The 15,079-nt window shown below is 39.6% G+C and overlaps 1 protein-coding gene across 3 annotated transcripts in view; it reads right to left on the bottom strand.

The window, feature by feature from the left end:
• The window catches only part of LOC121298169 (laminin subunit beta-2-like), an 81,072-nt gene that overhangs the window by 28,497 nt on the left and 37,496 nt on the right, over positions 1 to 15,079 (bottom strand). For all 3 annotated transcript variants that reach the window (XM_041225083.1, XM_041225085.1, XM_041225086.1), the window contains exons 4-13: positions 11,181 to 11,313; positions 10,213 to 10,286; positions 9,236 to 9,424; positions 9,076 to 9,139; positions 6,079 to 6,281; positions 5,286 to 5,406; positions 4,451 to 4,639; positions 3,340 to 3,519; positions 2,088 to 2,200; positions 560 to 639 (exon numbers count right to left, since the gene is read on the bottom strand). In XM_041225083.1, coding sequence (XP_041081017.1) covers positions 560 to 639; positions 2,088 to 2,200; positions 3,340 to 3,519; positions 4,451 to 4,639; positions 5,286 to 5,406; positions 6,079 to 6,281; positions 9,076 to 9,139; positions 9,236 to 9,424; positions 10,213 to 10,286; positions 11,181 to 11,313 — 1,346 coding nt within the window. The remainder of the gene's footprint in view (positions 1 to 559; positions 640 to 2,087; positions 2,201 to 3,339; positions 3,520 to 4,450; positions 4,640 to 5,285; positions 5,407 to 6,078; positions 6,282 to 9,075; positions 9,140 to 9,235; positions 9,425 to 10,212; positions 10,287 to 11,180; positions 11,314 to 15,079) is intronic.

Genomic DNA, 15,079 nt, shown 5'->3' with positions numbered 1-15,079 from the left:
TTATTGCTTTCAGAGAGTGTTGCTCTTCCTCGATCATTGTCCCCACCCCCTCATTGAGGAAAAGCAAGTGTAACATATTTCCTGTGAAAAAGCCTAAGAATTTTGAAACTTCACTTAAAATGAATATTTATGTATGTTTAAAAAAATCTCAGTTTATCTCAGTTTTTGAACAACACTCCCCCCAACACAGCGTCTCCAGCTCAGTAAAGCAATACTGACTCATGGTACATGCTGCACTTTCTACCTGTGGCTTTTCATTAGCGCCCCCGCTCCATACAGTTTCACAATGGAATTGCAGCAACAGTTTTAAATCCTAAATCTACGAATGCACTTTGAAGGGCATAACTTGCAAATGCTCCTTAAAAAAAAAATACAATTTTTTTTTTGTATTTTATTTAAATAGAAAAATGTAATATACTGGCAGAAAGTATATATATTAAAAAAAAAAGATAAATCATCAATAATTAGTTTGAGAAACATATTACTAGACATTGTTGTGTTTTAACAAAAATATTCCAGGTTGTAAAAATGTAGATTTAATTTTAGAATCAAGACCTACCTGTTGTTGTAGGCTCCACCAAAGTCACAGCCACAGGCCCGGCAGCCTGCAATATCATTGCTGAGACCCCAGTATTCAGCCTGTAGGATCGAATGAAGCTATATTAGGAACTGCTGTTACAGAACGGCATTGCTACTCTTCTTATTCTGGGATGACTAGTACATTCACTGCCTGGCCATTTTATTAAGAGATGTACCTAATATCAGGTTGAGACACTGTTTGTCCTGATCACAGCCTTGATACGATGTGGCATAGACTCCACATTGTATCTGGAGGTATATTAATCATCCAGTCATTAATATTTAATGCAGTTGGTGCAAAGAGGTAGGCTTTCCCCTATACCCGTCACTAATTGTTTGCTGCCACGGCTAGCTCTTGGCAACCACTTTTCCATTGTTGTGCCACTCTGATGACTCTAGGAGCAGCCTACCAGCATGACTGCCCTTGCTACTGAGGCACCTGCTCGACGCGCACTCACAATCATGCCTCTATAAATGCTGTTAGAGCTTTACATCATTTACTCATGGTACACTGTTTTCAATCGTGCTGCTCTCATAGCTTTATAGTGTTGCTGGGATCAGATCACCTCACAGTCAGGGAGACAAATCCTAATCTTACTGTACAGTTATACTGAAAATGCAGTAGGAACTGTTGATCATGGGTGGTTGAATTAGGCAGTGTTACTTTACTTACTTGGAATCTAATCATAGCAGGGTCTTTGTTTAAAGAAGTGGCATTGTTGCTCAGTGATGTCGATTTATCTTTTGGTTTGTTTTCCATTTTTCTACCTAAAAGGGCACTCTTTTTTTTTTAACAAAATACATTCAGTAATACCAAATATAGAAATTTGTGGCTTGCACTCAGAGTTTATATTATAGTCTCACTTTGTCTTTTTCTGTCTTACTTTAAACATGTACTAAAGCCCCACAACCATGGTTTCAATTTAGGCTTCTTGTGGTCCAATATGGGTTCTTGTCCAACAAAGTCATATATCCGCATAAGGTCATCCCATCTCACTACACAGGGATTTGTTTCTCAGCAAATTAAAACTTAGCAGGAGATGTCACTTTATAGTTATTTGTTTGTTTGTTTATTACATTGTCCTTACTATTTTATGATGTGTGGTTCTAAGTTCTGAATTCTCATCATATAAATAAGCCTTTACTCTTCAAGGCTTCAGCTTGCTTTTAGCAGGTTTACAGAATCTGACAGCCTTGAAACGTCAAGAATATGACCTTTCAACTCCAGCAGCAACTACTGTCTCTCATATTGTCACATGATTTTAATATAATTGCTAAGGAGGCTCAGTGCCGGCACATAGGAATCTCACAGCAAGCTCAAAACCAGATTTAGAAAACAATCACTAAACTAAATATTGAAGCAATAGACCCCAGACCCACTCAGAATCACTGAAAACGTCAAATATTAGGGAAAAGCTACTTAAGCATACATTATACTGAGTTACAAAAACTCTGCAGCCCCATCAGTAAAGGTTAATAACAAGCGCATGCAAGATCTGTAGACTTACCAGGCACTGGTTACAGTAGCGTCCCGTGACGTATCTCTTACAAGAACAGTCCCCACTGACCTGATCACAGGGGGAGCCCCCCATTATAATCCCACGAGGGTCACAATTGCAGGCTGTGGACAAACAGAACATAATAGAATAGAATAGAATAGAATAGGATTTACCGTCAGCATACATATCTATCAAACACTCAACAGTGCTGTATTTAGATGCACTGAAAGAAACGACTACTATTTCTAAATATACAGTAAGCACTACTTCATCAGTCTCTGTATGCATTTAACCTCGCTATACTCAGGGTTCGGTTTGATAAAACTATAGTATACCCCACCAGGCTATACCAAAACAGACAATCCATCTGGACTGCATTATCTCTTCCTTGTAGGGATAAACCTTGGATAATCATGGGTAGATGGTTGATGCAACCCAGGAGGGAATTCCCAGTGCTGTAAAATGCTCTGTATAAAATTCAGCTGTGGCTTATTCCAGCGAGGAATAACCCCTGTGTTGTTGATGTTCCTGGCACACTGTGTACCTGCTTTAGGTTTCTTATGTTCTTACAGTGAACAAAGGCTTTGGACAGAGGGAAGGAGACACAGAACAGCGAATGTATGGAATGTGTTACCTGGTCATGTTGTTCAGGCAGAATCACTTGGATACTTTAAAACCCAACTTCAATTCTGAAATCAATCAGCTGCTGGAAACGGATGGGGCTTAGCTGGGCCGAATGGCCTCCTCTCGTTTGGGAATGCTATGTTCTTACAGTATATTAGAGGATTGTCAGGTTATTTTTCGCCATTATTTCGGCTTACATAAACTGGATAGAGTAGTTATTTCATTGGGAAGAGTTAAGAGGCTTGTGATTTGCTTGCCATTTCTGTATATTCTATACCATGTAAAATATTGCCAAGCTCAAGGTTCTAACTATCAAACATTTAAGGGTCTCTTATTCATTAGTTTATGACAACAAAAAAAAAAAAAAAAAAAAAAAAAAAAAAAAAAAATATATATATAATATATATATATATATATATATATATATAATAAAAAAATATATATATATATATATATATATATATATATATATATATATATATATATATATATATATATATATAAATCAATTGAATTATGACCAGTTTATGCACATTCAAGAGTTCATTTGATTCATCTTTAAAGTACACAGTTGTACTGTATATATATACAGTTATACATGCACATTTTCTTCTTATAGCAGTGTTATAGTACTCACGCTGACAGCCCAGCGGGTCGTTCCTGCTCAGCCCGTAGAAGCCCTCCTTGCAATAGTCACAGCGGGTGCCCTTGACGTTCTCTTTGCAGCGGCACTGCCCGCCGATCATGCCCAGGTCCAGGTCTGTGTGGCTGTCACACACCCCCCCCTCCAGGGAGCCCACCGGGTCACAGTCACAGGCTGGCAGGATAGAGACACACACAGAAGCACTTTAAATGGGATGGTGCAGCCAGACAAAAGAATCAGAACACTGTAGAACAAAACTGAAATTCTGAAACAAATATAAGAAACAGATGAAGCACTCTCTCTCTACTAAGGTATATCCCTAGAATTGTTTAACAAGTCTAATTAGGAATAAAATAAAGTTTGATATTAATGCAAACTGTTCCTAGCTGGGGTAAAAAGGTAAAACATGAAGTCAGTTTGTTTAAGTCTTAGTTTAGATTTGTTTAGTATAGGTTTGCAAATGTCTTTTGCTTTGCTATCTCAAAGTGTTTCTTTTTGCTCTCGGTCAGATTTGGGAAGCAGCATGTTGTGCTGCTGCTTCTGATGCCAGCGTGCTATTATTCTCTAATAACACTGTTGCTTTGGGTGTTGTTACTGTACGCTCAGGAAAATGTTTTCAGACAATTAGTACAATCACTTTCTTAATGATATAATTAACCTCCGAGAGGGAATTACCAGAAATGACTCTTGGCAACAAAATAATTGAGATTATACATTTAACTGTGAATATTATTTCTGTTTTATTTTTTTTAATTGCGTTTTAGATTATGTATTTTTCTGCTTGGGGGGAAAGAATGCATTTTTTTGAACTTCCATCTTCAGACAGTGAGGTCTTAGGCAAGTTACCCAAGTTGTCTGGCAATAGGCATATACAGCCTTATCTCTGCTGCTGTAGTATTCTCGGCCCTCATTATGTTGCATTAGAAGGTGGTGGTCTTTTCAAAACATTTTTTGTTTATTTTGACTGATAACAACAGGATGTATGCACCCAATCAAGGTGTTGCCCCCAAAAAAGATAAAAGTGAATCTTTCCACATGTGAGGAGACGTGTCTGGCTTTCTTTACCTGTTGGAGTGAATAGCTTTCCCAGTCATCCCCCACTTACCCACACAGACGGACGGGTCTCTTATGTCACGGCTGGGGTCCTGGAAGTAGAAAGGTTTGCACATCTCACAGCTGCGGCCCATGGTGTTGTGCAGGCAGTCCTCACAGACGCCCCCGCTCGCGTTCCCGGTCGCCAGGAACACCGCCATGTCGAAGTGACAGCGTTTGGAATGGCCATTGCACATGCATTCTGAGGGGAAAAAAACCCCCAAAAAAACAATGAAGCCCTAGCTCATAGCTATAAAACGGTCTTCTCTTTGGCAGTGTGGGAAGACAATGAGTGTGAAAATGGTCTCCTGTCAAATAAAGAAAAGGAGGTGCATTTTTTTCAACCTACCTTTTGAAAAAGTGCTTGTGGCAGAATTTTTGTCAGTTGATCAAAACTTCTATCTTACTTACTTCTATCTGGTGTTACCTGTTGTGCACTTTCATTCACTGGAGTTCTTGCATGTAGCTTTGAAAGATACACATTTTATAGCCAACATGTGCAATAACACTGCCCATGCCAGGTCCCTTCATGTAGACAGAGAGACTCTAAATCTTCAATGCCTTGTTTCATCCCGCTTCCCTAATAAATGAGATGCTTTGTAGCCGGTTACATGATTTCTCCTTGAAGCCACTGCTGAGGTCAAATTACCTAGGAAGTGTAAGAGCCACAGACTACCTGGAAGTAAATCATGCAAACTGAGAGCTCTCTTTACCCCAGTATTGCACCAGCTTTCAATTTGCTAGTTTGCTATTTAGAATTCACTTTCACTTGCGAGCACAGGCACGTCCTCAAAAGACCCAATACTGTAGCTCCCACAGAGCAGGGGACAGCGCTGGATCCCATTTACCTCTGCAGGAGTGTGGGTTGCCTGCCTCTGCAGGTCTCCAGGGCAGGCTGTTATAGAAGGGTCTGCACTTCTCACAGTTTAACCCCTCCGTGTTGTGTTTGCAGACACACCTGCCATGGATCTGTAAAACAGAAGAAATATAGAAACATAATAAACGTACAAACAAGATGAGACCATTAACTGCTGATTAATCCAGAACATTATCTAGCTGTTTTTTATGGGCTCCAAATGATTTAGCATCAACAATGTGGCTTGATATACACTCACCAAAAAACTGCCTCCTAATGTATTCTTCTTGTTTAGCTTCACTATGATATATAATTATTTCTGTTTGGTGACTTCTTAAAATCACTTCTGTGGCCAACAGAGCCCCAAAGTGTTTTCTGTATAAGTACAGCTGGTACACCAGAGTGTAACCATGAGCCTGTTCCCCTGCAACACTATATCTTACTTATGTATTTCTTACAATACAAACATACATAAATCTAAACAACAAGAAGAATGTTTTATTTAAGATAACTGTAATATGACATACCCATACCAAGTGACTCTTAAGAAAACGTTTAGTACATGCAACTACATTGTTTTGTTAGAAAGAATATATGGTAGATTCTCACAGCTATTTACGTCAAATCTTCGGTAGTCTAAAAAGAAAATCACCAATTAAGTCTAAAAGGATTAAGAAACAACTATAGTCTACACACTAGCCCCAAAATGAAGTAGCTGAGTCCTTTATACCTGGCTGGGTAGCTTAGTTAGTTATATTTCATCTTGGTTTTGTAAGTTCCCTTACCATTCCCTCCACTCCTCCGCTGATCCCTGGGATGGGTGCGCACTCAGAGGCATGCCCATAGCAGAAGCAGCTGCCTCGCACCACCAGCTCATAGATGGCGTAGTAATACTTCTGCAGCACCTCCCTCCTGCGGTCCAGGAGGTTGTCCCCCAGCGTGTGCAGTTTGGTAAAGTGTATCCGCAGGTTGGTGATCCGAAGCAGCTCTGAAAACAGGGGAGCAAGGAGATCACAGCAGGGGGGAAGGAAAGAGTCACGACAGACACTCACAATTTTTTTTAAGGTCAGGCAGACGTGGAAGGATATTTATTAAAAATAACTTTTCTGTTAATTAAAACATGTTTCCTTTTTTTTTTTGTAATGTTCGTGATTTATAACGGACCTGGGGCGAGTAGATATTAGAGTATATATCCCACACACTGAAGTGTTTTTTTGCTTACATAATCTTCAGGTCTGTTACTAAACTTTTCTGCACTTTGATTTATGTGACAGGGTGGCCGGGGCTCATTTTTGACCACACAACTACTGTAGTTAACGGTGGTGTCCAATCACTGGGTGGAGGACCATACCACTCCAGGTTTAACAGGTAAAATGAAATGACCTACGTCAGGGTCTGGATGAAGGTTTGGTACAGGGTTGTAACAAAGACCAGCATTGGAAGTGCCAACTTTGACCACTCCTGAGCAAAGTTAGTGGAGTAGTTTCCTGGGGGGGGGGGTTCCTTATTATCCCTGCATATAGCTAGAGAAATGCTAATACAATTGTCATGAAACTTAGTAATAAAATTATTTTGCATAAGTTATTAAGAATATCATATTCTGCAAATAAAGGTGGGTATCTGTCTGTCCGTACATCCATCCACACCACCTGTATGCCACACTTACATTATTGCATATCTCTGGAGAACCACTTTTGCTGACAGGAAACCTGGCCACTCTTTTTCTACACTATTCTGTGCATAATGTTGACATATGGTGGGGGATATATGTTATATACTGACATACTTGTTTGTCTATATTCAATACATACTGGCAGGTGGTGGAGGTTTCATAAGGATCAGCCCAGTCCTTTCCAAGCAAAAGTATTGGCTGAATAAATAGCATGTAACTGCATATCAACACCCACCTGTGGCAGACCTGCCTTGTGTGCCATTCACTACAATTGACTAGTTGCCTGGTGCTGACTGACAGTCATTAGGACTGACACAGACATAAAAGGGAGAATGGGGGCACCTGTGGGGAAAGGAAGTACTCCTGACACCAAGGCTGGGAGCAGAACATGTGGGAGTGCTCTATAAAAGAGGGGGTTAGGAACAATAGTCTGTATATTCGGCCACACCTTTGTTTAAAACTGTGTTTCTTCTACTTGTTTTCTGGCCTGCCTGGCCTTTAAAGTCTTGGCTCTTGACTATACAGCACTCAGTAGTGATAAGTGTAGAAATACGAGAAGAAGCTTTAATAAATTCAATGGCAAAATGTGTTTTTTCTCCTTTTGACCAAATTGAGGAATTTTGCTCTCGGCTTAAGGCTACAGGATCGGCACCAGGGCGTCCCGGAAGGGGCACTGGAGCGATGTGAAATAAATAGGATTGAATCTTATTTTTGCGATTTGATGCTCATCAACTAGGGCATTGATCAATCAGAGAACACCTTCAATGCATGTGGTCCAGCAGGGTGAAGAAGTATCCAAAATAATATTGAAAAATTTGATTATTGATAATACTATTGAAAAAATACCCATAGCTTTATGACAAAAGTCATCACAATTACAAAGATACAGATTTATCACTGATTTATTGCCATGTGTTGAAATACCATCAGTGAGGACACTCATCACTACATCATGTTGACAGTTATGTACCAGTCTTGATCCTAGTTTGTCAAGATCAATTTTTAACAATGTACAGTTTTCAAAACCTGTTGCATCGCCTCTATGTCTCTTCTGGTGTGTATGGTCATGTCGCTACGAAAGTGTCTCATCGCCAATTAAGAAACTGCATCGTGTCTGGTGTGTGGAGACCTTTAGGCTTTGAAAAATAAGACTTTTAGGTCAAATCATTTGCCATTGAATGTATTAAACTTCTTTTAGTATTTCTAAATCAAGTTCAAGTTTACCATGACATATTATTTGTTAGTGTTGGTTTACCACATTCTTTGGTTGTGTAGATTTCTATGTACTCTTCTTGATCAGAAAGCAGATGGGGTTTCATCCCTCCATGAAGTCTGCCTTGAACTTTGTGAGCCTAACTGCTATACCATCAAAATGATGGTATGTCATCACATATTCCAATTAATATGGAACTCTTAAAACATAACTCCGGTCCTTTTTTCAGTTAATATTTATGCACTGTGTTACTGTATGTGGAGAAGTTCAAGGACCAAGGCAGGCAGCTTACATATGTTAGGTGACTGTGGAGTAATAACACAGATGGTTCATTTCTATAGAGGCTGAGGAAGTGGAAATTAACCCGTGTATTGTTCATTAATCAGCAAATAAGAACACAGAACCTGTCTGAATTTGATTGCAAAGCAACCGGTAAGAAGGATTTTAAACTTGCTTTAGCAGGATAAACATCATTGCTGTATACCATGTATACCAGGTTTGTCAAACTCCAGTCCTCAAGGACCGCAGGGTCTTCTGGTTTTCAATGTTCAGTTAACTTAATTGATCAAATTATTTGTTCAATTGGACATGTTTAATATTTTTTTTTAAGGTATTTTACAGCTGATGATTTCAAAAGTGCACTTGATTCAAGGTACACTACCTGTAAAAAATGTTGAGGCCTGGACAGAAGTGTTAAATGTGTCCAATTAATTAAATAATTAGAACAGTTAAGTAATTGAGAGCTCAGGTGGAACAAAAGCCAGAAGGCATTGTGGCCCTCCAGGAACTGAGTTTGACATCCCTGCTGTACTTGTGAAGGGATTATTAAAAACAGCTCACTGCCACCCATGAAAGCACGGTCTGTAGCATAACATTCTGTGCTTTTTATGCACTTACCTTGGATCTCCAAACTATATGGGTCTTTCACGTCAATGGCAGGGTCCAGCACTTTGTATATAACCTGCACAGAAACAAAGATAGACACACCTTTTAGAAGGAATCCCTGTCAGTCACGGTTATCCCATAGCAAGGAGAGCAGCTCAGAAGGCTCACTGACCTCCCCCTCCGTGGAGGGCTCGATGTCGGAGTAGCGCTCCTCGCACACCACGTCGTCGATGAGGTGCAGCGCCCGCACCGGCACGCTGGGGAACATCTTGCTGCAGTTGTAGGAGAAGTAGCGGTACGGCTTCCAGGAGCGGCCGAAATCAGCTGACCTCTCAATCAGCATGGCAGCAGGGCGGAAGGTCTGGTCGCAAACAAACAACAGAGGGAACACTGAAACTGTATACAAAGGCCGACAAATACACGGGTGACATGCATAGGTAAATGATAGCAGAAAAATGATCTCCTGAAAACAACTTAATGAAGTGTTCCTGGTATGACTGTGTACATTTTAAATAAATACATACAAAGTACTATAATATTCTTTTACACACATATACTATTTCACACAAAGTATTATTTTATTAATTTGGTATACACGTATAAACCAATCAGTGAGTATAGACCTCTTTGTTGCCTGCAACAGAGAGATAGTCCAGCAGTGTAGTAAAAAAAAAAAAAATTGCTTACACACCGACTACTGTATTGGGCAGCACATTAAACATTTGATCTGCACAGGAGTACAAATACCAGAAACCAAGCTGTATGAACTGGGGTTTATAGAGGAAGACGTAAGTTGTTAGCTCGTTTCCGGCATCACTATGGTCTGTAGGTACTGTATGGCCTGTAGGTGCAGGGTTAGCTGACATATAGATTCGCACTTTTCAATTTTTTAATCTTTACTTGGTATTTTTTCCAGCAAATTCAAACCTTGCCCTTCTTAATAATTCATTGACCTTGTAACAACATAACTGTGGTTCAGCATACACTGGTGAAAAAACCATACACTGCTTGTACTGAGCTGTACTTCCTCAGGATTCATTATTATTAAACCAAACTAATCAATTGAGTATCTAAACTCTCTCTCTGATTGGTATAGGTAGAGTACTTGCTACAGTATTAAACCCAAGTGTGAAAACGATGATACAATACCTTAAACTTCATGATGAGGTGAGTGAAATGAAACTCTGCCTCCAGGTCGAGCTGAATGCTGACTTTTTCCTCCCCTGTAAGCCAAACACAAACATGTCCCGTTGCACGCTAGGAATGGGTGCCCCCACGCCACTGGAATGCACTGCTCAGAATAACAGCCAAGTTCACTGTGTCATGATCATTGTTGGCTCAACAGCAAGAACACTCAAGAAGTATAACCTGGTTCTATTCCACACCAACAACTAATGCCATGGATCTTGGATATTTGAGGTGCCACAATTTAGACCTCTAATTACAATGCCTGGCAGAATCCTGGTTTCATTCAAGCTTACAGGTAGGCGAGTAGCAACGAAAAGAGATGCTGAATGTGTTGCAGGATACCAGTGCAGTAAAAAAGGAGCACTGGCCCTAACCTAGCAATATTTCCCATATGATAATAGAAAGTTCTAACAATGGAGTGCTTTAAAAGGACCTATTGATTGTTGATATTAGCAGATAAAGCATATCATGATGAGTAACCATCCTGGAGAAGGAGGCTGTTTAAAGGAAGGATTGGAACAAATCTGGAGGAGAGCATTGCCAGCACTACTGGGGAGCGGGTCTTTTTCAAAACAATTGTGGACCTTTTTCTGACAAAATAAAAATGAAGTCATTTACCTTGGCCAAAATAAAACATGCATAAGAAAATACTAACAGAACAGCTTTCTTCAATGTATTAAGCTGCTTTAACACTATATTGTGATAATAGTAATAACTAAAAAATACTTTTTGAGAACATGGACTTTAATAGTCTTGGGGTGGTCTTGCAATCCCTCAGATCTCCTCCTGGCTACGCCTTTGGAAATGTGAGAAGAAGCTGATATTTGCTTACTCTTTGCTTTCCCTTTGATTATGTATGAAAAGTGAAAGAAAGACAAAAAGAAAAAGAAAAAAGAAAGAAATAAAAAGTGTGGGCAGAGACCCCTCACCATTAGCTGACTGCCACCAGGTACTCTCCTGGTCCTGGTCTTTCAGGTAGATCACATTCTCCACTCGGTGGCTGTTCCTGTTCCAATAGTTGTAGGGGTCACGGGAGTCACACTGGAAACAGTTTTTTGATTCCTACAGGAAGGCGTCAATGCTCATTTAGTAAATTAGTTCCTAATGAGAAATGCTAAGAAGAATGGCCTTTGGTTGATTGTATTTGAACTAATGTACAGTGAACATAAAAAACATAAGAAACGTTATGAATGATACAAGGGACCTCCTATGTTCTGAATCTATCTCCACTAAAATCTCTTTGAGCGGTTTCCCTGCTGCCCCTGTAGCATGTGCACAGCAGTGATTCCTGAGCTCTGCATGTTATCTGTTGACCAAGCGCAGTGTTTCACAGATAAAACAGCTTTGAGTAAGTGAGTACAGTTTGATTTAATATATAAGAGGATGCTCATACAGACTCATCAGTTACATATTGTGGCGCACTAACAATCCTGATTGCATAATGTTAACTGTAATGTGCGTGTGGCTGTGAAATAGAGAGTTAACGCCTCACATGTCTCAGATTTCATCAGCCGCTATTGATTCAAAGTGTGCTTATTGTCTGGGTCCTCCACCAATCAGCTTCCACTGACCTGTTTTAATTGGGTATCGTTGGTAAATGGGCAATAAATACAGGAAGTGGTATTTTAACTAAGAACAGGCAAACAATGAAAGATTGATCTCTCTGTGACCAAGGGGTATAAGGTGCTGGTATAAACTGCTCCTCTAACCTGGTTGGAATGCATGGCTCTTATAAGAACATACAAGGAGGTCATTGTGCCCATCAATGCTTGCCTAGTATCTAATTAATCTCAACACCATGTCTGGTCTTCAGTGATCTCAATGATTCACCATCAACAACATAGCTTGGTAACCCATTCCATACAGTCAACACTGTGTGAAAAAATATATCCTTCCCTCTGTCCTGTCTATCTCCACTTAGTTTCCTGCTGTGTCCTCTGGTCCTAGTTTCTGTGCTGTGCTTAAAGTATTGGTTAGGGTTAACTTTGTCAACTCCTTTGGGAAGGCTGGAAGCCCATTAGAGCAATGCATTGACTATTCATGACTCAGCAGCCTATTCCTCTTATGAGTCAAGATTTCTTGTAACCAAGAAATTAAAGGAAATCACAGCAACACCAGTAAATGAATGTTTTATATCTAGTCCAGAATTGCAAAGACCTTTTGGTTTAATTTTGACCTCACTGTGCTAAACATCCATGATGACTACAGAAATGGAAAATGAATCACTTTGTCTTTTTATATTTTTAATATCATGGAACAATTGTCCCTCAGAATAAGTATACAACACTTGCTTTTCAGAAACTAGGGGGTGTGACCTACTAATGTATTGAAAGACTGGAAAACAGTGCAGTAAAAAATGAAAGAACACAAAATAATGTGCTTTTATCAGCTTCTGTTGTATTAAAAAACGTAAGATACAAAAGTATACTGTAGATGAAGAGTCAGAAATGTATTGAAATGTATTGTATTGTACTGAATAATCCAATCAGTAAATAAAACAGATGCTTGCCTCAAAATGATCATTTTTCTGATTAAATGATCATATATGGATTCTCTCTAAACTTTACATTCTCTAACAATATTCACAGCCCGCCCCCCAACCCCCCTCAAAGGTTTTGATTGGAAGAGAATACCGTATTTCTTTTAGCCACAGTTCATCCCCTGTAAATAGACCTCACCTGTAAACTCAATCTGCTCTCTGTTCAAATCCGTTATTATAAAGTACACGATTGTAAGTGGTTCTAAGACCCTAATGATTCACTACCACCAGCCAATCAACGTCCAGCTTTTGCAAACTTATGTAATTAACCTGCATATATTTTTCTCGTTTTCCTTTCCAGTTTCATAAGTCTGTCTCTTTCTTTCAGAACACATTAGAATAGGTTAGCCCCTGATTCACTGCTACTAGTTTAAAAGCTCATAGCATGCTCAAAAACACACCTCTTTCTGTTTTAACCACAAACAGCTCTGAGTCCGTGGCATTCTCACTGTGCAAGCTGCTTGCCATGTTTCAATTCATTGACGATGTCCAGATAAACTAAAAGCAATCATGGCATGTAAAATGCCTATTTTTAAATATAATTTATTATTTTCTTACTGGTTTGGATTACTTAGCAGACAAATCATAGAAAACAAAGGTAAATCCAGGTGTCCAAAAACAAAAAAAAAGATATACACACACACAGATAATCTTCGAATATCACTAGTGCCCTCTTGATGGCTCTACAGCATGGCAATCAGACAGACGGACAGATGGACACATAAGGGTCCCTATTTTTTCAATGGGGACACTAAAAAATAGAATATGATCAACCACATGAAAATCAAGTGTACACTAATCAGTACTATGGCAACTGGTACACTGTGTAGCAGTTTGTACCAATGCACCAGCACATTTGCAGCAAAGAAGGGTGGTGAGCAGAAAAGAAGCACCCTGATTACTCACGCTGAGTCCGGGCAGGGCAGAGAGTATACCAGAACCCTCCCTATTCTTTAACTCAATAGCTCATTTTCTGTTTCGAAGTGTGTACAGCCTGTGTTGCTACTGGAGACCATTCCCACATGATAGCTGCTGTAGGTTTACAAATGCTTGGCATTTTTTGCTATTCTGATCTTTTCTGATTAGTGCAATAATCTGTGGAGCCCAGCTCCCTCTCATTGGCACAGGACCTGCATCACCCCAATCAGCTTAACTCTTCCCACCCCTCACAGAAGTTTGTATAGAAGCACATTGGGACTGCTGTGTACTATAAGAAAAGTTTCACGCTGCACATTAATTGCAATTTAGTTTCCTTACGCCGATGCTGAGATTACATTAAAGTAAAAGGTTAAACTCTAAGGTACTGGCAAACGGATTCTGTAGAGGTTGCACAGAGGAAAATTGCAGAAGCTTCACATTATTTATTTGCTTGCTGTATTCCAAACCATTTTAAAAAAAAAAGGCTGAGATTCTCTTTTTCAAAATGTGATTGATAAGCCACAGCTGGTTTTGTTTAGACCCCTTACATTCCATTTTCATTGGGATACCAAATAATGCCAGGGTACGGTTTTACAAACCACACCATCACCAGCAATAGCAACACAATGGATTTGGAACAATGACACTGGAACAGATGGTACTGTAGTGGATTACCAATGTTTACACAACACTCAAGGGTAATAAGTTTATTACACAGCAATAGCACAAATACAACCCAAACTGTGCAAACATATCCTCAACTGCTAAATGTATAATTCTAGCCATGCAGTTATTCTACAGCCCCAGATACAAATTTAATCACAACAGAATTAGACACAATTTATATGCCATGATTTAGTTCAGACTCACATCTTGGCTTTGTTATTAAAGTTGCATACCAGTCGATACCAGTTGGCCATGCTGCCTCCTTCAACCCTAATAATCTCATAACATCGGTCCTTTCTAAAACAACATAGGTAGAAGAAACGGTAAACTTAATTAGGAGATCTTAAGTAATATATATAAATTTTTTGCTGAGTTATTGTAACAAATGGTATGACAACGAGCCCGGATGTTTCTATTCATGTTATGTTGTGTTTTCTGTTGGGATTATAAGGTTATGCAGCGTTACACAGCTTTAATGCAGGTGTTCTGAATGCTGCATAGTGTCCATAAAGAGTTACCCCACTGCAGATCACATGGTAGGAGGCATCACGTTAGAACAGATAACACGATTCTTAGGCTGTGAGTTAAACAAAAGCTTGTGCTGCCGTTTCACACTTCATACAAGCACCCGATTGCTCAGGGCAACTGCTGTAGCCATCTGGGACTGTGTATGAGGACAGCTCTATACAGCGCTAAAACAAACAG

This window comes from Polyodon spathula, chromosome 23 (assembly GCF_017654505.1).
Source record: "Polyodon spathula isolate WHYD16114869_AA chromosome 23, ASM1765450v1, whole genome shotgun sequence".
Lineage (NCBI taxonomy): Eukaryota > Metazoa > Chordata > Actinopteri > Acipenseriformes > Polyodontidae > Polyodon > Polyodon spathula.
This window is presented reverse-complemented; position numbering and strand designations above follow the sequence as displayed.